Raw genomic sequence first — 21,488 nt, forward strand, 5'->3', positions numbered from 1 at the left:
GATATCTGCAGATGAGGTTGATGATGTAGATGGGGGCGATGTTGTGGAAGGCTTTGTATGTTATGGTTAGCATTTTGAAATTTACACGGTGGGGTAGGGGAAGCCAGTGAAGGGATTGGAAGAGAGGGGCAGCAGTCACGGATCGATTAGTGAGGTGTATTAGTGTAGCAGATGCATTCATAATAGACTGAAGGGGGGATAGCCTGCGTAAGGGTAGGCCATTAAGGAGAGAGTTGCAGTAGTCAAGGCGGGAAATAATCAAGGAGTGAACGAGTTGCTTTGTGGTGTCATTAGTCAGAAAGGGTGGAATTCTGGAGATGTTGTGGAGGTGAAGGCGGCAGGATTTAGCCAGTGATTGGATATGGGGGCTAAAGGAGAGGTCAGAGTCAACGATTATACCCAGGACCCGGGCATGTGTGAAGGGACCAATGGTTGTGTTGTTGATATTAATGGTGAAGTCACAGGGGGGGGATCGTGAAGGAGGAAATATAACAAGCTCAGTTTTAGAAATATTGAGTTTGAGGAAGTGGTGTGACATCCATACCGATATGTCATTCAGTAAGTTTGAGATCCGTGAGGAGATCGAGGAGTGGAGAGATAGATCTGGATGTCGTCGACATAGAGGTGGTATTGGAAACCATGGGAGGTCATCAACTGGATTGATGCAATGCATCAATCTATTCATTCTACACAAAGGGGGGGTGGCTGGAGAGAGGGTGCGGCGCCCGTGCGCCCTTGTGGATGCACCGCCACTGGTATAAAGTGAAATCAGATGATGATTCCTACTTACTGTGTTTTGGTTAGACGGAGGTGGATCCATCAGAATGTCGGAATCATAACATAGCGAATGAACCTGGAATTCATTTTGTTCCGTTCGTTTTGTTAATGATTCTACGATTCTGATGGATCCACATCCATCCAACCCAAACAGAGTGGATAAGTAATCTCCCGAAATAATAAATGAACACGTTAAAATTAATATAACCAATGTTGTTCCGAAATACGAATCAATTTCGGGACAACGAATATACTAAACCAATCTGTATGTACAGCCGTGGTCAGAAGATTTGAGAATGACACAAATATTCATTTTCACAAAGTCTGCTGCCTCTGTTTTTATGATGCCAATTTGCGTAAATTCCAGAATGTTATGAAGAGAGTTCAGATTAATTTCAAAGTCCCGCTTTGCCATGAAAATGAACATTTCCACTGCATTTGTGAATTATTGCAATATGTTTCCATTCTATGGCCGCGTACACACGCGGGGACTGTTCGCCCAACTTTGTTCGTCAAACAGTTTGAGCGGACAGTCCGCTCAAAATTAGCATGGACGGACTTGGCCACACACGACGAACGAACAGTCCGCTGAAACTTGCGCGATGACGTGAACGGCACGTACGACGGGACTAGAAATACGACGTCCTATACACTGCAATGCAACCTTCGCCGTGTAAATCCTTTCTGAGCATGTGCGGAACTTAGTTTGACGAACAAGCCTACACACGGGCGGACTGTCCGCTCAAACCAAGTTTCAGCGGACAGTTTTACGGAATTTCCCGAAAAACTTTGTTCGTCAGACTGTCCGCTGAAACTGTCCGCTGAAGCCCACACACGAGCGGACTGTTGGGCGAACAGTCCCCGCGTGTGTACGCGGCCTAAATGTAGTGCGTTTTTTTAAAATGATAAAAAAAAATGTTATTGCAAAATAAAAACAAAATGGATCCGCTTCAATTCAATTAATTCATTATGTCGTTATGTTATATGAGATGCTTCAAACATTAACAAACGACCCAAACTATCGCACCATGTCATCCGAATGAAACAAATAAATGCGAATGATTCAGTGCTTCATTATAAAAAAAAAATTCGGATTTGTTGAAATTTGTTTCTATTGTGATTTGGAGATTCAGTTACATCCGAATAACAAAAAATTGAACCCGAATTTTGCTTTGTAATGAAACGAATCGCACATGAGTATCAGAAACTCTGTATATATTAATTCACCAATGGAGTCCCTGAGGAGCAGAAGAGAGTGGTAGGGGGTTTATCCCACCACCATCTTCTAAACAACTGTCCTTCAGACTTTAAGGGGGCAGATTGTGGCTATCAGGAGTAGAAAAGGTCTCTGCATCGGTGGGCATAAACAATGCCCCCTTCTTGGTGTCATTGGGAGAAATTGTGCCCCATCATTGGTGTCATTAGGCCTCATTGTTGGTGTCATTGGGAGGAACTGTGCCCCATCATTGGTGTCATTAGGCCTCATTGTTGGTGTCATTGGGAGGAATTGTGCCCCATCGTTGGTGTCATTGGGTCCCCGTTGTTGGTGTCATTGGGAGGAATCGTGCTCCTTCATTGTTATCAGTGGATGAAATTAGTTTCATTGGGCCTCATTCTTGGTGCCATTAGGAATTGTGCCCCATCGTTAGTGTCATTGGGAGGAATTGTGCCCCTTCTTTCTTATCAGTGGATGAAATTGGTGTCATTGGACCTCATTCTTGGTGCCATTAGGAATTGTGCCCCATCGTTGGTGTCATTGGGCCCCGTTGTTGGTGTCATTGGGAGGAATTGTGCCCCATTCATTGTAATCAGTGGATGAAATTGGTGTCATTGGGCCTCTTTTTTGGTGCCATTAGGAAATGTGCCCCATCGTTGGTGTCATTGGGAGGAATTGTGCCCCTTTGTTGTTATCAGTGGATGAAATTGGTGTCATTGGATCTCATTCTTGGTGCCATTAGGAATTGTGCCCCATCGTTGGTGTCATTGGGCCCTGTTGTTGGTGTCATTGGGAGGAATTGTGCACCTTCATTGTTATCAGTGGATGAAATTGGTGTCATTGGGCCTCTTTATTGGTGCCATTAGGAATTGTGCCCCATCGTTGATGTCATTGGGAGGAATTGTGCCCCTTCTTTGTTATCAGTGGATGAAATTTGTGTCATTGGACCTCATTCTTGGTGTCATTAGAAAGAATTGTGCCCCAATGTTGGTGTCAGTGGGCCCCATCGTTGATGTCATGGGGAGGAATTGTGCCCCACAGTTGGTGTCAGTGCATGAAATAGTGCCCCAAGGGCCAGATAAAAGCAGGCAAAGGGCCGCATCTGTCTCCCGGGCCACAGTTTGGAGACCACTGTTCTAAACAATGAAATACCAATTTTGGAGGATGATAAGAGCTGTTCTATAAAAGAGAGAAACGTTTCATTATTGAAATTATAGAAAGGTATACTGCAAGAAGCCTGTGGTTTCCCCCAGACTACCAGACTACCGGGTCCTCAGCTTTGGTTAGATAACACAAGAAAAACTTCCAAGAAATTATTATTATTATTATTATTATTATACAGGATTTATATAACAGTACAGTACATAAAAGCACAAAACAGAAACATGGAAAAAATAAAAAATAAAACATTACCAAAATTACTTTTTTTTAAATGAATTTCTTTATTCACTTTTAGGTGGAAGAAGTGATATTAAAGGATAAAGGTAAGAGAAGTGAATGATTAGAGATTATTATAGAGTTTCCTGTCCCTGATGCCGGTCACTAAGTAACAAGAATCTCTGTACGTTCTAATGAGAGCAATATTTAGAGTTCTACATTTTTTTTACAGGTTTGTAAAGTGGTTGTAAATCCACAAAAAAAAACAAAAAAAAAAAACACTGCAAGACAAAGACATAATGAGCTAGTATGCATAGCATGCTAGCTCATTATGAAATACTACCCTTAGATTGAAGCCCCCACAGCGGTCCCGGCCCACTGCTGCGCCTGGCGACATCGCTCCTGGAGTTATCTCGTCGGGATGACATCACTCCCGCCCATGCGCACGGGAGCCGCCGGTAACGGCACGTCATCTGAAGCAATGGCACGAGCGAGCCGTTGCTTCAGCGCGCATGTGCCAGTGACGTCGGCACATGCTGATACAGGGGATATCCACGCTAGCTACAGGTAAGCCTTAATATAGGCTTACCTGTAGTGAGAAGTGAGTGGAAAGGGTTTACAAGCACTTTAAATAGCACCAAGGACTTTTGTTGCACTTTACATACACATAGGACTCTGCCCCCAAGGAGCTTACAATCAAACTAACCACTTCCCGACCGGCGCATGCCATGGTATGGGCAGGCAAACTGGCGTACAGGTATGTCCATTTGTATTTGCCGCCCTGCCATCACGTGCACGCCGCCGGTGGCGCACACGCGTGTGCTGGTCGGGACCCTCGTGAGTCTGGTCGCGGGTCCTGCGGACTCGATCGCCGTGGGGATACCCGCGATCGTCTCACGGGGAGGCTGAACGGGAAGATGACGGTGTAAACCGCATCTCCCCGTTCTGCCTAGCAACAAGTGACACTGATCTCGGCTCCATGTGATTGGAGCAGAGATCAGTGTTCACTAACACACAGCCCAGCCCCCCACAGTTAGTAACACGCCCCTAGGACACACTTAACTCCTACATTGCCACCCCCTGGTTAACCCCTTCACTGCCAGTGTCATTTAAACAGGAATCAGTGAATTTGTATAACACTGATTGCTGTATAAATGACAATGGTCCCAAAAATGTGTCGAAAATGTCCGATGTGTCCGCTATAATGTCGCAATAAAAATCACTGATCACCGCCATTACTAGTAAAATAAAAAAAATATTAATAAAAATGCCATAAAACGATCCCTTATTTTGTAAACGCTATAAATTTTGCGCAAACCAATCAATAATCACTTATTGCGCTTTCTTTTACCAAAAATATGTAGAAGAATACGTATCGGCCTAAACTGAGGGAAAAAATGTTTATTTATATATTTTTGGGGGATATTTATTATAGCAAAAAGTAAAAAAATTTAGTTTTTTTTCAAAATTGACGCTCTATTTTTGTTTTTAGCGCAAAAAATAAAAATCGCAGAGGTGATCAAATACCCCCAAAAGAAAGCTCTATTTGTGGGAAAAAAAGGACGTCAATTTTGTGTGGGAGCCACATCGCACGACCGCGCAATTGTCAGTTAAAGTGACGCAGTGCCAAATCGCAAAAAGTGGTCTGGTCTTATGCCAGCCAAATGGTCCGGTCTGAAAGTGGCTAAGCTCCCTACCTTACAAACTAAGGCCGATTTAGACAGAAGCCAATTAAACTAGAAGTATGGCTTTGGAGGAAACTTCTGCAAGCGCAGGGGGGACATGTGTAGTTTGACCTCCCTGCAGTGGTGGCTGGTGCTCAAAATTGTACCCATCAATTGCTGCCAGTGTGCCCATCAATTGCCGCTACTGTGCCCCATCAATTGCTGCCAGTGTGCCCCATCAATTGCCGCTACTGTGCCCCTCAATTGCTGCAAGTGTGTCCATCAATTGCTGCTACTGTGCCTCATTAATTGCTGCCAGTGTGCCTATCAATTGCTGCCAGTGTGTCCATCAATTGCTGCTACTGTGCCTCATTAATTGCTGCCAGTGTGCCTATCAATTGCTGCCAGTGTGTCCATCAATTGCCACTACTGTGCCCCATCAATTGCTGCCAGTGTGCCCATCAATTGCCTACTGTGCCCCATCAATTGCTGCCAGTGTGTCCATCGATTGCCGCTACTGTGCCCCATCAACTGCTGCCAGTGTGCCCATCAATTGCCACCAGTGTGCATCGCCCAGGAGTCGGGACTTACCTGTCTCGCAGCGGGTCACGGTGGCGTCCTCCACGTCCACGCTCCTCGATGTCTCCGGTCCTCTCTATCAGGCGTCCAATCACAGCACCCGTTCTTTCAGCCAATCAGGTGACAGGTAACCAGACATGAGCACCTGATTGGCTGAGAGGCGGGTCAGTGTTTCTAACACACCACTGAGTAAACAGCGAACGCACAGCATCGCGCCTGCTGTTTACCATTTTGGAAGCCTATTAGAGCCCACGGCTCTAATCAGGATGCCTATTAAAGCCCACGGCTCTAATCAGGATGCCTATTAAAGCCCACGGCTCTAATCAGGCGCTTCAAAAAAAAAAACCCTGCCACTGTAATTCAGGTGCCCGTTGCCCGGCAAGGGGCCGGACACCTGAATAGGGGGTGGCAGCGGCGTCTATAGATAGATTCATGCAATGCATGAATCTATGGTGAGAGAGAGGTGACAGGAGAGAGGGGGCGGCGCTCCTGCACCCTTTATGGACGCGCCGCCACTGCCTCCCAACTAGGGTGGTGCTGTTTGGAAGCCTCAGTTCAGAGAGGGCGGAGGACAAGGGGGGAACTCAGGTTCCTCTCAGGCCTTCGTAGGTGTCATCAGGGGAGCAGCTGCCTGATTGGATGCTGCTGCCCTGGTTGACCTCCATGGACATCTTTGGTGTGGGCAGTGCTAATAAATAGCAATATTTGCACCAGGTTGGCATGCATTTGCCTAGTGGGTAGGCGAGGGACAGAGCCCCTCCGGTGGTTTAGGGACAGATTGACTAGCATAGGGACAGGTTTGGGGGCTGTCACCGTGTCTTGGGCAGTAGCCCATCCTCATCAGGGGCCCCCGTTGCCGGCCTGCCCTCCAGCCGTATCCTCTGTACTGTTGGCTATCTACAGTGTGCACAGATAATCTTTGGTCCATTGTAAGGGCTTCGGTCCGGTGTGGTCGTGTCGGCAGATTCTGATGTACTTCCTTAGTACTATCACATTAATACATTTTACTGCATCAACTCGTCTCTGTGTGAGTTCTCTTTCCCTGAACCAGGGCTCCGCCTACACATGCAGACTCCATGCAGATCGCATTCCTGAACAGAATTTGAAATGAGGGCTCCAGTGCTCCGAGGCAAAGGTGCTGACCACTAAGCCGCCGTGCTGCCCCTAAATGTAATCTAATAACAATGTTGTCTGGGTTTCTGAAAACAGAAGGATGGACAAGGGTGGTGGTGACCAATAGCATTGCAAAAGGTGTCAAGGTAGATCTCTAGCCAAAAATAAAAACAATAAAATTGAACAGCCCATTAAAAGATATATCAAAAAAGTGGCGCTTGCTGCAATACTCACCTTCAATCCAGAGCTGTCACCTGCACAACTTCTTTTTCGGTTACACGATGCCCTCTGTCTTTTGGAAAGAATGATCCTGACTGTCACTTCTTCTGAAGCCCGGGCTTTCACGGACCCACCCCCAGCCTGTGACTGGATGGTAAAAAAGGAGAAGCAACACAGTGATTAACTCATCTCTGTCACTCTGCTCTCTCCTCCTCCCAGCGTGCTTCCTGTCAGTACATAATCTGATTGGCTCCTTGTACTGCTTCTTCTTCTCACACCCCAGCCCTGCTGCACAGAGGTTGATACCAGGTCTAATATAGGTACTTACTACTGCTTCCATAAAAATATACATTTAGTGATGCATTGATGATTACAGAGCTGCATTCATTTGCGTCTTTTATATCTTCCTGATGTGCTCGGTGTTCACCGTTATATCTGAATTCCAGGCAAACAGCTAAATACATAGTTGAAACTAATGCAAACGCTGTAGGGTTGTAGTTAGAAAAAAATTACATTGTTGTCCATCCTGTGAAACTGCATGTGTGAATGGAGGCAAAATCAAATGTTATTAGGCTATTCTCTTTCCAGGTCGAAAAAAGAAAGAATAGAGTGAATCGGAAAAATACTGTAATATGGCCACTGGGTGGAGCTGATGCAAATAAATACTTATTTACTATGATCATCAACTCCATCTAGTGGCCACCATGCAGTATTGTTCCTGAATTATTCTATGGAGATCGCTCAACCTGGAGAGAAAATAGCTTAACCACTTCAGCCCCGGAAGGATTTGCCCCCTTAACTACTTCAGCCCCGGAAGGATTTGCCCCCTTAACCACTTCAGCCCCGGACCATTTTGCTGGTCAAAGACCAGGCCCCTTTTTGCGATTCGGCACTGCGTCGCTTTAACTGACAATTGCGCGGTCGTGCGACGTGGCTCCCAAACAAAATTGACGTCCTTTTTTTCCCACAAATAGAGCTTTCTTTTGGTGGTATTTGATCACCCCTGCGGTTTTTATTTTTTGCGCTATAAACAAAAATAGAGCGACAATTCTGAAAAAAACGCGTTTTTACTTTTTGCTATAATAAATATCCCCCAAAAATATATAAAAAAAACATTTTTTTCCCTCAGTTTAGGCCGATACGTATTCTTCTACATATTTTTGGTAAAAAAAATCGCAATAAGCGATTATTGATTGGTTTGCGCAAAAGTTATTGCGTCAACAAACTATGGGATAGAAGTTACTCGGCCATCTACCACGGGACATCTCCTAGACATGCAACAAGGAGAACGAAAAGTTATAGCGTTTACAAAATAGGGGATAGTTTTATGGCATTTTTATTAATATTTTTTTTTTTACTAGTAATGGCGACGATCAGCGATTTTTATTTTGACTGCGACATTATGGCGGACATATCAGACATTTTTGACACAAATCAGTGCTATACAAATGCAGTGATTCCTGTGTAAATGACACTGACAGTGAAGGGGTTAACCAGTGGGTGGCAGTGTAGGGGTTAAGTGTTCCTAGGGGCGTGTTACTAACTGTGGGGGGGTTGGGCTTTTATTTAGTGAACACTGATCTCTGCTCCAATCACATGGAGCAGAGATCAGTGTCACTTGTTGCTAGGCAGAACGGGGAGATGCTGTTTACAATGACATCTCTCCATTCAGCCGCCCCGTGAGACGATCGCGGGTATGCCCGCGGCGATGGAGTCTGCGGGACCCGCGACCGGACTCACGGGGGTCCCGACCAGCACGCGAGCAGGGCGGCATTAAAGATTGGACGTACCTGTATGCCAATATGCCTGCCCGTGCCATTCTGCCGACGTACATCGGCGTGCACTGGTCGGGAACTGGTTATTGACCAGGCCATTTTTTTTGCGATACGGCACGGCGTCGATTTAACCGCTTCAGCCCCGGAAGATTTTACTCCCTTCCTGACCAGAGCACTTTTTGCAATTCGACACTGCGCCGCTTTAGCTGACAATTGCGACGTGGCTCCCAAACAAAATTGGGGTCCTTTTTTTCCCCACAAATAGAGCTTTCTTTTTTTGGTATTTGATCACCTCTGCATTTTTTATTTTCTGCGCTATAAACAAAAAAACAGCAACCATTTTGAAAAAAACTCAATATTTTTTACTTTTTGCTATAATAAATATCCCCAAAAAAATATATAAAAAAACTTTTTTTTTCTTCAGTTTAGGCCGATACGTATTTTACATATTTTTGGTAAATTTTTTTTGCAATAAGCGTATATTGATTGGTTTGCGCAAAAGTTATAGCGTCTACAAAATAGGGTATAGTTTTATGGCTTTTTTATTATTATTATTTTTTTTTTTTTTACTAGCAATGGCGGCGATCTGTGATTTTTATCAGGACTGCGACATTATGGCAGACACGTCGGACAATTTAGACATCTTTTTGGGACCATTGGCATTTTTACAGCGATCAATGCTATAAAATTGCATTGATTACTGTAAAAATGTCGCTGGCAGTGAAGGGGTTAACCACAAGGGGGCATTGAAGGGGTTAAGTGTGTCCTATTGTGTGTTCTACCTGAAGGGGGGATGGGGACTGTGCAGGGGAGATAACAGAAAGCTGTTCTTACTTTGTATGAACACACGATTAGTTTCCACCAATCAGAGAGCCGGAAACTGTGTTTACACACGCAGATCCCGGTTCTACATTTGCCTCGAGGGAGCGCGGGAGCCCGGTGGCGATCGCGCCCGCCGGGCACCCGCATCGGCTATGTTACCAGCGTAACATAACGTCGATTCGCGCAGCCGAGCCATGTTGCCACAATACAACTGCGGCAGCTGGTCGCCAAGTGGTTAACTGACAATTGCGCGGTCGTGCGACGCTGTACCCAAACAAAATGTATGTCCTTTTTTACCCACAAATAGAGCTTTCTTTTGGTGGTATTTGATCACCTCTGCAGTTTTTATTTTTTGTACTATAAACAAAAAAAGATCAAAAATTTAAAAATATATATATATATATATATTTACTATATTATCTAGAATATATATTATATAGATATAGATATAGACAGTGCCGGGACAAGGTCATCCAGAGCCCAGGGCAAACACGCCAAACTGCGCCCCCCGTCCCCAATGTGTATGAGCATTATGTGTCATCAAAAATCCCCACCCCCCACAAAAAAAAACAAAAAACTGAGCACTAATCTTTTTCACCTCCCTAAGCATAAATTCCCCCTCCTCCCAGTGCAAATCTGTTCCCCTGCTGATATCCCCCCTCCCAGCACAAATCTTACTCCCCCTATATCCCCCCAATTCAAGTGCCCTCCCCCCAAAAAAACCCACTCCTCCTAGCACATATTATCTACCCCTAAAATTGCCCCTCTCAATAACCCCACTGCAAATCCCTCCTTCCAGCACAAAGCGCCCCAATCATCCCTCCTAGCACAAATCTTCTTCCCCCCATTCCTTCTCCCCTTAAATTTTAGCATACCCCCCAATTCCCCTCCTAGAACAATACTTACTCCCTGCTGCCCCCCCCAAATCCTCCTTTCCAACACAAATCCCCCCCCCCCCAATTTCCTTGTGGTGCCCCCCCACCTCACATGATACCACAGTGCCCAGGGCAGCCGTCCCTCCTGCCCAGCCCTTGTCCCGGCCCTGGATATAGATATAGATATATATATATAGATATATAATATATTGGGCTAACTACTGTTTTCTTATTTTTTTTCTTATTTTTTTTACTTTCTGCTAAAATACATATCCAAAAAATATATATAAAAAAAACTAATTTCATCAGTTTAGACCAAAATATATTCTTCTACATATTTTTGGTAAAAATAAAATCGCAATAGGCGTATATTGATTGGTTTGCGCAAAAGTTATTGCGTCTACAAACTATGGGATAGAAGTTACTGGGCCATCTACCACGGGACATCTCCTAGACATGCAACAAGGAGAACGAAAGGTAACAGTAAGCCCAAAAATAACCAGCAGCTCCTTCGGGGGTTAGTGCTACATGGGCATGCAGAAATTGGCAGTGAGTTTCAGTGCCTTTGAGTAGCAAAGCGTATAGTGACATCAAGTGTGGGCTAAGGGTTGGGAGGAACGTTTTTTTAATAGGAATAGGGTAAGGCCGCCTGGCCCAGGGGATTTGTGGGTCGGGAGATGTTTGATCACTTCAGCTAGTTCTTCGGGAGTAATTGCGGAGTTTAAGGAACAGAGGTGGTCAGGAGTAAGCTTAGGTAAGTGTAGGGATTCAAAGAAAGAGTCAAATTTTTCCTGCGTAAATTGGTAGTTGGGGTCTGTTTGCAAGCAGTTGTACAGTTAATGATAGAAGTCCCCAAATACTTTGGACATAGTAAGGGGACAATAGGTAGGGGTACCATTGGTCTGCATAAGAGAGACTGGAATGGAGTGGAAGGGGTAGGGCTTTAATTTATTAACCAACATTCTGTGTAGTTTGTTGGAGAATTCGTAAAATATCTATTTTTCCATATCAAGGGACCTTATTCGGTTACCTAAAAAGATAACGGCTCGGAGCCTAGCCACCATGGGAGAAGTCTTTAAAAGTCCCTTGGCCTTGCGAAGCCTGGACAAAAGAGAAGAACGTTGGAAAGCCACATCTCTTTTCAGATAGGACCGCACAGAAATGCAGTGCCCCCCCGGAATATGGTTTTGTGAGCTTCCCGCTTCCCACAGGGTGGAGGCCTCAGGGACCATGTCCATGTTGAGTTGAAAAAATTCAGTTAGACTATTTGAGAGGAGTTCCCTAATTTCTGGGATATGCAATAGGGACTTGTTGAGTCGCCAGTGACATGTCCTGGGGGCAGCCGAGGACAGAGTGATATCTAGAAGTACAGAGGAGTGATCTGACCATGAGATAGGACTTATTTCTGAAGACACTGAGGATGTCAGAAAGGGAGAAGAAACAAAAAAAATGGTCTAGCCTAGAGTAGATTTTGTGGGGATGGGAGTAAAACGTGTATTGCCTATTTGTGATTCTCCAAATGTGCAGGAGGTTGTGGGCCCTTATAAGTTTACGAAAATATCTGGAGAGTCTATCTGCGTTAGTGGGAGATGTGGGGGGAAACAGAACTCGTCTGTCTCTGTTAGGGGACATGGTCATGTTGAAATCTCCACCTATGACCATTAAGGGTTGGGAAAATGTGTCTAGAGTATCAAGTATTTTGGAAAAAAAATTTACCTGTTCAGAGTTGGGAGTATAAACATTCACTATAGTAAGAGAGTTGGTCAGAAAAGAGCAATCAAGAATAATAAATCTGCCATGGGGGTCCAAGTTTGAGGATTTGACACCTAAGTGACATGAACGATTAATCAAGATCGCCACGCCTGCCTTCCCAGATGGGTCGGAGGCCAAAAAGGTGGTCAGGAAAATTTTGCTGGCAAATTTGAAGGAACCCCCAGGATGGAAATGTGTCTCCTGGATCAAAAATTAAATCGGCCTTAGAAGATTTAAACTCTTTCAAAGCCAATCACCTCTTCTGAACAGAGTTTAAGCCTTTGACATTACAAGTAAGACATTTCAACGCCATAGTAACATGAGTTGCTGGGTAAGCACATGAAAGATTATGTAATAGACATCAGGTAGAAAATGCCATGGTGTATATGACATAGAAAAAATATAAAGTATCATAGTGAGTCTGTAAACGTCAGCAGCATTGTAACAGGAATGTATTGTATCAATGGAGTTTAACCACAACAGGTCGAAAAAAAGGTAGATAGAAACATGGAAAACAAAAACAAAAAAAAAACAAATAACAAAAAAAACACTGAAAAATTGTCAGTGTATCCAAAATGGAACCTGGAAGACAAGGTGTCTCCAGAAAGCCCTGACCACAGCCATGGGTAAGGGAGAGGCACATGAGGGTCTCCAAAAATGGGAAGGGAGGGCCCTCCATCCTCCTCCGGAGTAGAAGCCTGGAACATGTAAAAAAAACAAACAAACTTCAAACAGTTGATAAACCTGAACCGGGATGAGATCAATGCAACAGTCAACACACCCCACGGGCAAGGGTGAATGAGCCACTAAAAGGGGGGGCATAGGCCAATCATGAAGGTCCGGGGCCAGGTAACAATAAAGCTCCCAGCTGGAGCACGAACCAAGGATCTTCAGGTTGGGAAGCCGGAGAGAGGGCGTCTCTGAGGTGTGAAGGTAGCCTTGTGATGTTTCTGTCTCACTGCATTCCAGATGCGACCTGGAGGTGCCATTGGCCTGGGAGTGACAGGTAGCGGTACAGGGTCCTCATCAGGGAAGGGTGGTAGGCCCAGGTTATGCAGGAAGGAGTCACTTTCTTGAATGTCACGTATAGAGTACTGTATGCCATTTCGGAAGCTAGAGAAGTGAAAGGGGAACCCCCAGCGGTATATTACTTTGTGTGTCTGGAGATGCAATGTCACCAGGCGAAGGTATTTTTATTTAGCCAGCGTTATGGGAGAGAGGTCACTAAAGATCTGGATTCTGAATCCTTTAAAATTAAGCCTGGACTTGGTGCGGGTGGGTATAGTTAAGGCTTCTTGACTATCATAGTAATGGAAACAAACTATCACGTCCCTTGGGTTGACCCCTGCTGGTGGTTTTGGAGCAAGCGATCTGTGGGCTCTGTCCAGACGCCAATCAATGTCAGGGTTATTGGGAGCCACAGTGTTAAACAGGCTTAGCAGGTAGGGGCGTAGATCTTGGTCTTCCACTGTCTCTGGGATACCCCTGATCCACAGATTTTGTCTGCGTTCTCTGTTCTCCAAATATTCCTGCTGGGCTTGGAGCTGGGTGACCGAATGTTTAATGGCAGCGTTATCTTCCTCCAAAATATGTACATATTGTATAAGTTAATCGAACTTTGTCTCTAGGGTGTCAGTGCGTTCCCCCAACTGTGCTATTTTCCCTCTCAGTTCCTTGGCTAGTTTCCCCACCTCTTGTCTGATGTTATGGGTGAGAGCCTGAAGCAGAGATTGCAATTTGGCATCCAGGATATCTGCTGTCAGTGGGGGAGAAAGTCCCTGTGCTCAGGTGTGGGGAATGTCAAAGAGAGTACCCGTCTCCAGTTCCTGTAGCTCCGGAGGGTCCGGCGTTGTCTCCTGTGTACTCGAGGCTGCGGATGCAGGCCTATGAAGGTAGCGGTCCATGCTGGAACAGGCCCGAGGCTGGAAGACTACGACGTAGTTATGTCTCTGGTCTCCAATTTTGCCAATGGGGTGCACAGCTGCCGCGTGAGTGAGGGAATGTGACTTCCGTGGCTATTGGTGCTATAGATCAGGTGTCAGGAGTCCCGGAGTGGCGATGGAGGATGGAGCGCTCGTCTCACACGTCCACCATGTTCAGAAGCCACGCATGCGCCCCCAGGTCTTTTTCATATGCATTGATTAAATACAAAAGTCATAATTCCATTATAATTGTTTTTTTGTCAATGGATTCAAACCTCTGTTTAGCTAGTTTAGTGATCCAAGTATATTGCATTCTATCCAAAACTACAAACAATTTGACTTTGGATATGACTGTGAAGGTTGTCATTGACCCCACTCATTTTTGATTGAAAAAGCCCATGGCGTGCAAAACACACCCAAAAAACTTCCACCCGGTGCATAAAAAAAGTGCACACACATAAAGAGTGAAACACTAAAAAGTGCAGATGGGTGTCTGATGTCCTCCACTAGGAAGGAACACACCCTGATCCCCCAGGGTGTTAGGCTCCAGACAGGGATTGAGGTACCAGACTCATCAGTGGTCGTCCAGCCGAAGCCGGACGACCTCCTTTCCCCGGGAGGTCTGCCGAAACAGAACCTCCTAGGTACTAGGTACTATGGGGCTTCCCCGAAGGTAGACCCCCCAATAGAGAGCGGACCAAGCCAGAAGGCCTATGTCCACCCTCCCACAAGACTTTCAGGATAGGTCAGAGGACCGACACCCTACTCATCAAAACGTGAAAGTGACAAACGTGACACACACACACAAATAAAATAAATAAAAAGTGAGGAAAGGGATAGTGGAGAGGAGAGTGAAAGTGTGACCATTGTGTAATACAATGGCCAGGCATCAAAAATTCCTCTAGTCCTAGCCAAAAGGCCGGGCCCTAGAGGAAGGTGTAAAAGAGCGTGTATCTGGTGTCGTGACCAAGGTGCCAAATATCAAAGTGCAAGCACAGTGAAAATAAGGCACCCCTGGACTGCCACTCCAGGGGCACATCACCATGGGCTTTTCAACAGAAGCATCCCTGACCCCCCAGCCCAGACCACGACAGCCTCCACCCCAGCCAGAAAGGCATGGAGATCCAGGAGCTTAGTGAGACCCTTTGCCATCAGGTCACACCCTCGCTCCCATCACTCCTACCTAATTACATTCGGGAAGTACAGGCCGTTCCAAACGTTCCCTCCCGAAAAACTGACCGGAGCTAAAGCTGGCACAATCCAAGCCAGAAGGCCAGGGTCCCCTCCCCTGGCGCCGACCAGTGGTTCTCCATCCTCATCAGAAGGCTTCCCTTTCGGCTACGAACCGCTCCAGGTCACCTTTACACCAACAGGCTTTGCATAGCAACCGTCCTCCCTGCTCCACCTCGTGTGTAGAACACGGACGGAAGCAAGCGCCACCTCCTGGTAACTGATAAGAACAGATACTACACTTGATCTTAGCCAAAAGGACCCCACTCGTGGTACATCTAGTAGTAGTTGGTCACATTCAGCTGAGCTTTTTCTGCCATGTTGTAAATGTTTTGGTGTTTATCCAAGCCGTTTCTTCAGCTCAGAGTGACAGATACATACCCCATAATTTATAACCCCCCAGGTCATTCATTTACCTTAAAGTAAAACTCTGGCCTTCCTTTCAGTCCCCTTCAGTCTTACACAGTTGTACAGCCTCCTGTCCTATATTGGAATGCCTTGGTCTGATTTCACTGCACACTGTGAGCCTTTTAACAAGGCAGCTTGATGTGATTTATTTAGGAAGCTTAGTACAGCCCCTCCCACCAGCCATGAACTGTCCGTGTCCTGTCAGAATCGATGACCCATCTGATTAGATAACAGAAGTGACGTTCTGTCACGGCCACCTTGGTACACCCCTCACTCGTCCGCAGCAAGGCTACAGTCAGAAGGCGGCAAGCGGACATCTTTTTACACCCTGAAAAATATAGAAAACAACTGAGATGACTTTACTAGTACCAGAGAAGGACAGAAACAAGCAAATGTATAAAAATTGTCTTTAATTACATTTAAATACAATTTTTTGTAATATATTAACATACTACAAAAAACATAGAGCAAATGCTCAATTCAAGTAAGGCATGTGTTCTATCAGAAAGCCACTACCCATCAGAAAATGCAACCTTAGTGACGTTTCGTCATGGCCATCTTGGTACACTCTGCACTTGTCCGCAGTAAGCCTATAGTCTGAAGTCACCAAGTGGACATCTTATTACACCCACCAGAGTCTTGCATTTCACACTTATTTTTACCAGTAAACTGAGCTTATATAGTGAAATACAGTATTTTGAAATCTGTCAGACTGTTTTAATATTCAATTTTAAAACCAGCAGTATTCTGTTAGATTAGCAAACCCTTTGAGATCAGCAGACTTCCAAATGCTGTATTCCACTATATAAGCTCAGTTTACTGGTAAAACTAAGCATGAAATGCAGGACTTCGGTGGGTGTAAAAAGATTTAGGCATGCCGCCTTCAGACTGTAGGCTTACTGCGGACGAGTGTGGGTGTACCAAGATGGCCATGCCAGAACGTCACTTCCTTTACATATTCTGATGGGTAGCAGCTTTCTGACAGGATACTGGCCAAGTAAATACTTTATTATTGTCTCTTTGACACTATGTCAAGAGGTCGAAGTGTTTCACAAACATTGTTTCTTCAGGACCTCAATGTCTTGACCACAAAGAGAGGTGGCCTATCCATAAGAAATCATAACTATCAAGTATACTTCATCAATCCTTCATATTTTGTAACACCCACCAAAGTCTGCAATTTCACACTGATTTTTACCAGTAAACTGAGCTTATTGTCAGAAACCATGAATCAGACCAAAACAGAAGTACAGTTAAATTACACTTGTTTAATAATAAAAGTAAATAGAACAAACGTAGTCAAAACATAGCCAAAGTTCAGTAACCGAAACGGATAGTCAGCCAAGCCAGAAAGTCAGGAAGCCAGGAATCAGCATAGTGGAACAGCAATCAGGATATGGAGCCAGAAGGAATGTCAGCCAAGAAAGTCTTTAACAGGAACGCAGGAGAAAGTTTCTGTGCTGTTGACCAAGGCAAAGGCAGAGATCATCTGGGCTGGATGGCTTAAGTAAGCAGGACTGACGAGCAGGATATCATCAACAGGTGAGTCACTGTGGAGAGTAGGGATGAGCCGAACACCCCCTGGTTTGGTTCGCACCAGAACTTTCGAACGGACCGCAAATTTGTGCGAAATTTAGAACCCCATTGAAGTCTATGGGACTCGAACGTTCGAAATAAAAAGTGCTAATTTTAATGGCTAATATGCAAGATGTTGTCCTAAAAAGGGTTTGGGGACCTGGCTCCTGCCCCAGGGGACATGGGTCAATGCCTAAAATGTTTTTAAAAACTGACATTTTTTCGAGAGCACTGATTTTAGTGAAGATTAAAGTGAAAAAAAAGTGAAAAATTCCTTTAAATATCATGCCCGGGGGGTGTCTATAGTATGCCTGTGAAGTGCCACGTGTTTCCCGTGTTTAGAACAGTCCCTGCACAAAATGACATCTAACGGAAAAAAAGTCATTTAAAACTGCTTGCGGTTTTAATGTATTATCTGGTTCCGGCAAATATGGATGAAAATCATTGAGAAAAATAGCATGGGTAGCCCCCCTGCCCATTACCAGCCCCTTTGGGTCTTGTATGGATATTAAGGGGATACCCGTACCCATATTAAAAAAAGGAAAGGCATGGGGCCCCCAGGCCCTATATACTCAGAACAGCAGTATACAGGCGGTGTAGCTCCAGTCAAAAAATCTATTTTTAAGATTTTTGTAAAACATAGGGAAGGGTTATCACCCCTATATAATTTGTTTTGCCGTCCAACTTTTTTCATCTCACTTCCTGTTGTCTCCTTCCGTTTGCAAGTAGGAGACGTTTGTAAGTTGGATGTTTGAAAGTAGGGGCCTGCCCTATATGCTCTGCAGAAATGGCGGAAGAAGGTGTTGGTTTTGCCACAACATTGTAAGCCCTCAAAGTGACTCTTGGTGGGCGCTGGAGAGCCCTGCTGTGAACGATTATATCAAGAATTGTAATGACATGCCATTGTTGAACAGTGGAAGAAAAATTGGGCCTTTGGTGGTTGTGGTGGTTGTGCTGGTGCTGCAACACTATAAGTCCTCACAGTTTGCACAGGAACGGGCCCTGCTGTGAATTATTATATCAAGAATTGTAATTACATGCTCCTGTTAAACAGGGACTGAAAATTTGTGCCTTAGGCACTGGTGCCACGACACTGCAACCTCTCCCATATACTCTAGTTGTAGTGGAGGAATGAGCCCTGCTGCAAAGCATTGCATCAAAAATTGTAATTAGACACCCCTGTTAAACAGGGGCAGAAAAATTGGACTGGTGGCATCACCCAGAACCAAAAATGTTCTGCAGCGTAGGTTAGCTGAGGCATTCGGTCCGGAGTCCTCTGGGTCACTAAGGACAACATGACTTGCAGCTACCTCCTCCCAGCCACGTACAAGTCCACAGGTTTCTTGGGACTGTAAATCATCCCTACAAGACTGCTGCTGCTGATGCTGAGTGCCAGCCTCCACCTCCATGCTGACACAATCATTCTCCTCCTCCTCCTCCTCTTCCTGTGTGATGGGTGGGATAGCAGGAACACTGTCTGGATAAAGGGGGCCTTGAGAGGCAAGGAAGTACTCTTCCTGCCTCTGTTCTGCCTCAAGTGCCCTGTCCATTATTTCACGCAGCGTATGCTCCAAGAGGAGGACAAGAGGTACAGAGTCACTGATGCATGCACTGTCACTGCTCACCATCCTTGTGGCCTCCTCAAACGGTGACAGGACAGTGCATGCATCCCTGATCATGCCCCACTGGCGTGGTGAGAAAAAACCGAGCTCCCCTGACCCTGTCCTGGTGCCGTAGTCGCACAGGTACTCATTGATGGCCCTCTGCTGTGTGTGCAGCCGCTGCAGCATGGCCATGTTGAGTTCCACCTGGTGGGCATGTCACATATAAGGCGGTTCTTGGGCAGGTTCAACTCCTTTTGGAGCTCAGCCAGCCGAGCACAGGCATTAAATGATCTGCGGAAATGCACACAGACTTTCCTGGCCTGCTTCAGGACATCCTGTAAGCCCGGGTACCTGCCCAAGAATCGCTGCACCACCAGGTAAAGGAGGTGAGCCACACAGGGCACATGGGTCAGTTGTCCCTGTTGGAGGGCGGAGAGGAGGTTGGTGCCATTGTCGCAAACCACCAATCCTGGCTTAATCTGGTGTGGCGTCAACCACCTCTCGGCCTGCCCCTGCAGTGCTGACAAAATATCTGCCCAAGTGTGGCTCCTGTCCCCCAAACAAACCAGCGCAAGCACGGCATGGAATTGTTTTGCCTGCGTACTTGCATAGCCCCTGGAACGCCTACGGAGCACCGCTGGTTCTGAGGACAGAGCACTGGAAGAGGCCATGGAGGAAGAAGAGGAGGTGGGGGTGGAGGAGAGAGGTGTGTCACAACCAGTAGTAGTATTTTGGAGGCGTGGTGGCGGAACAACCTCCAACACTACTGCACCTTGTCCTGCATCCTTCCCAACTGCCAGAAGAGTGACCCAATGGGCCGTGAAAGACAGGTAACATCCCTGTCCATGCCTGCTGGACCATGAGTCAGCGGTAATATGCACCTTACCGCTGACCGCCCTGTCCAGCGAAGCAAGGACATTGCCTTCCACATGCCAGTAGAGAGCCGGAATTGCCTTCCGTGAGAAAAAGTGGCGTTTGGGGACCTGCCACTGAGGAACCGCACATTGTACAAACTCACGGAAGGGGGCAGAGTCTACCAACTGAAAAGGCAGCAGTTGAAGTGCTAGCAATTTAGCCAAGCTAGCATTCAACCGCAGGGCATGTGGATGGCTGGGAGTGAACTTCTTTCAATGGTCCAGCAGCTGGGGCAGGGAAATTTGCCTGCTATAATCGTACATGGGTGTACTGCTAGCAGAGTGACCGCAAGCACTTGGCTGTGACACACCTAATTCTACACCTTCATTCCTCTCAGACCAGGTTTCAGAGAGGACTGAAGGTCTAGTGGGGTTGGAGATGCCAGCTGATGAGGAGCAAGGAGAGGTCCGCTTTGTTCTTTGGTGTGGGTCTTTGAGGTACGCTTGCCAACGAGCTGCATGGCAGGTCAACATATGTCTGGTCAAGCATGTGGTGCCCAAGCGGCTGATGTTTTGGCCATGCAAGATAGGCTTGAGACATATGTTGCAAATAGCAGCGGTGCGATCTGATGCACTCGTCTCAAAAAAGGCCCACACCAAAGAACTTTTAGAGTAACGCACAGAGGCAGTGCCCTGCACAGGCGGAGCTCTGCGGTGTGATTAATTCTGTGTGCTGCCCTTAAGCTGGCCCCCCCGGAGGGCATCCTGCCTCGTTGGAGATGTGCCTCCTCCTCTCTCCTACCAGGCACCCACGTGGAGTCAGTGCCCTCATCATCCCCTCCCTCTTCATCGCTGGACCAAACCTGGCAGTATGCTGCAGCTTGTGGAACATGACTGCCAGATTGCTGTCCTTCTTGAGTATCCCCTCTCTCTGCGCTCACGCTACTGACTTCCTCTAGCTGAGTGTCATCATCAGAGCCTACAAAACACTGGGCATCCTCCTGGAGCATGTGCCCAACTGTTACGTACCTGTCGGATGAGCCTGACGTGCAGTGGGAAGGCTGTCTCGTACAACCCCGGCTCAAGGGCCACCGATGTTGCAACAGTGGTCACAAGAGCCTGGCGGTGTATGGGTGTCTGGTTCGTCTTTGGTCTTGTCAGTTCAGCTGGTGCAAAATCCGATGGGCAAAATCCGACGGATTTGGTTGTGGAAATCTTCGACCATGTGTACAGGGGCTTACACCCATGCACCTTGGAATGTGTCTTTAAAGTGGAGCTTTACCCATAACCACTTGATAGAAAATAATTTTCTTTAGCAAGGAATACACATTCCACATTAATAATTATGCTACCAAAATTAGTATGTACTGTAAATTTCCTCCAGGGTTGCTATGTAAACAAGGCAGATTGCCGTTCTGTCATTAGGGAAGGCATGGATCCTTTGTATCTGCAAAACAGGGACAAGGATCCCTGCGTTCCCTTAGACCCCTTTCACACCACACCGCCCATTGCGTCGGCGGTAAAACACAGCTATTTTTAGCAGCGTTTTACCGCTGGATTTGTCCGCGAAAGGGTTAAAACCGCCGGCAATACGCCGCAATAGCGGCGTTTAGCCGGCGGTATTACAGCGCTACCCCATTGATTTCAATGGGGAGCAGCGGTGGAGGAGCGTTACACACACCGCTCCTTCACCGCTCCAAAGAAGCTGCTGACAGGACTTTTCCCT

At 46.2% G+C, this 21,488-nt stretch overlaps 1 protein-coding gene across 1 annotated transcript in view; it reads left to right on the forward strand.

The window, feature by feature from the left end:
- Nucleotides 1–21,488, forward strand: part of LOC143962359 (uncharacterized) — a 71,093-nt gene that overhangs the window by 37,623 nt on the left and 11,982 nt on the right. Inside the window, exon 4 of the mRNA XM_077471653.1 lies at nucleotides 3,450–3,477. Within this exon, the coding sequence (XP_077327779.1) occupies nucleotides 3,450–3,477 (28 nt within the window). The remainder of the gene's footprint in view (nucleotides 1–3,449; nucleotides 3,478–21,488) is intronic.

Source organism: Lithobates pipiens, unplaced genomic scaffold (assembly GCF_037356315.1).
Source record: "Lithobates pipiens isolate NorthernLeopardFrog02 unplaced genomic scaffold, aLitPip1_a1.2 Scaffold_8, whole genome shotgun sequence".
Classification (NCBI taxonomy): Eukaryota; Metazoa; Chordata; class Amphibia; order Anura; family Ranidae; genus Lithobates; species Lithobates pipiens.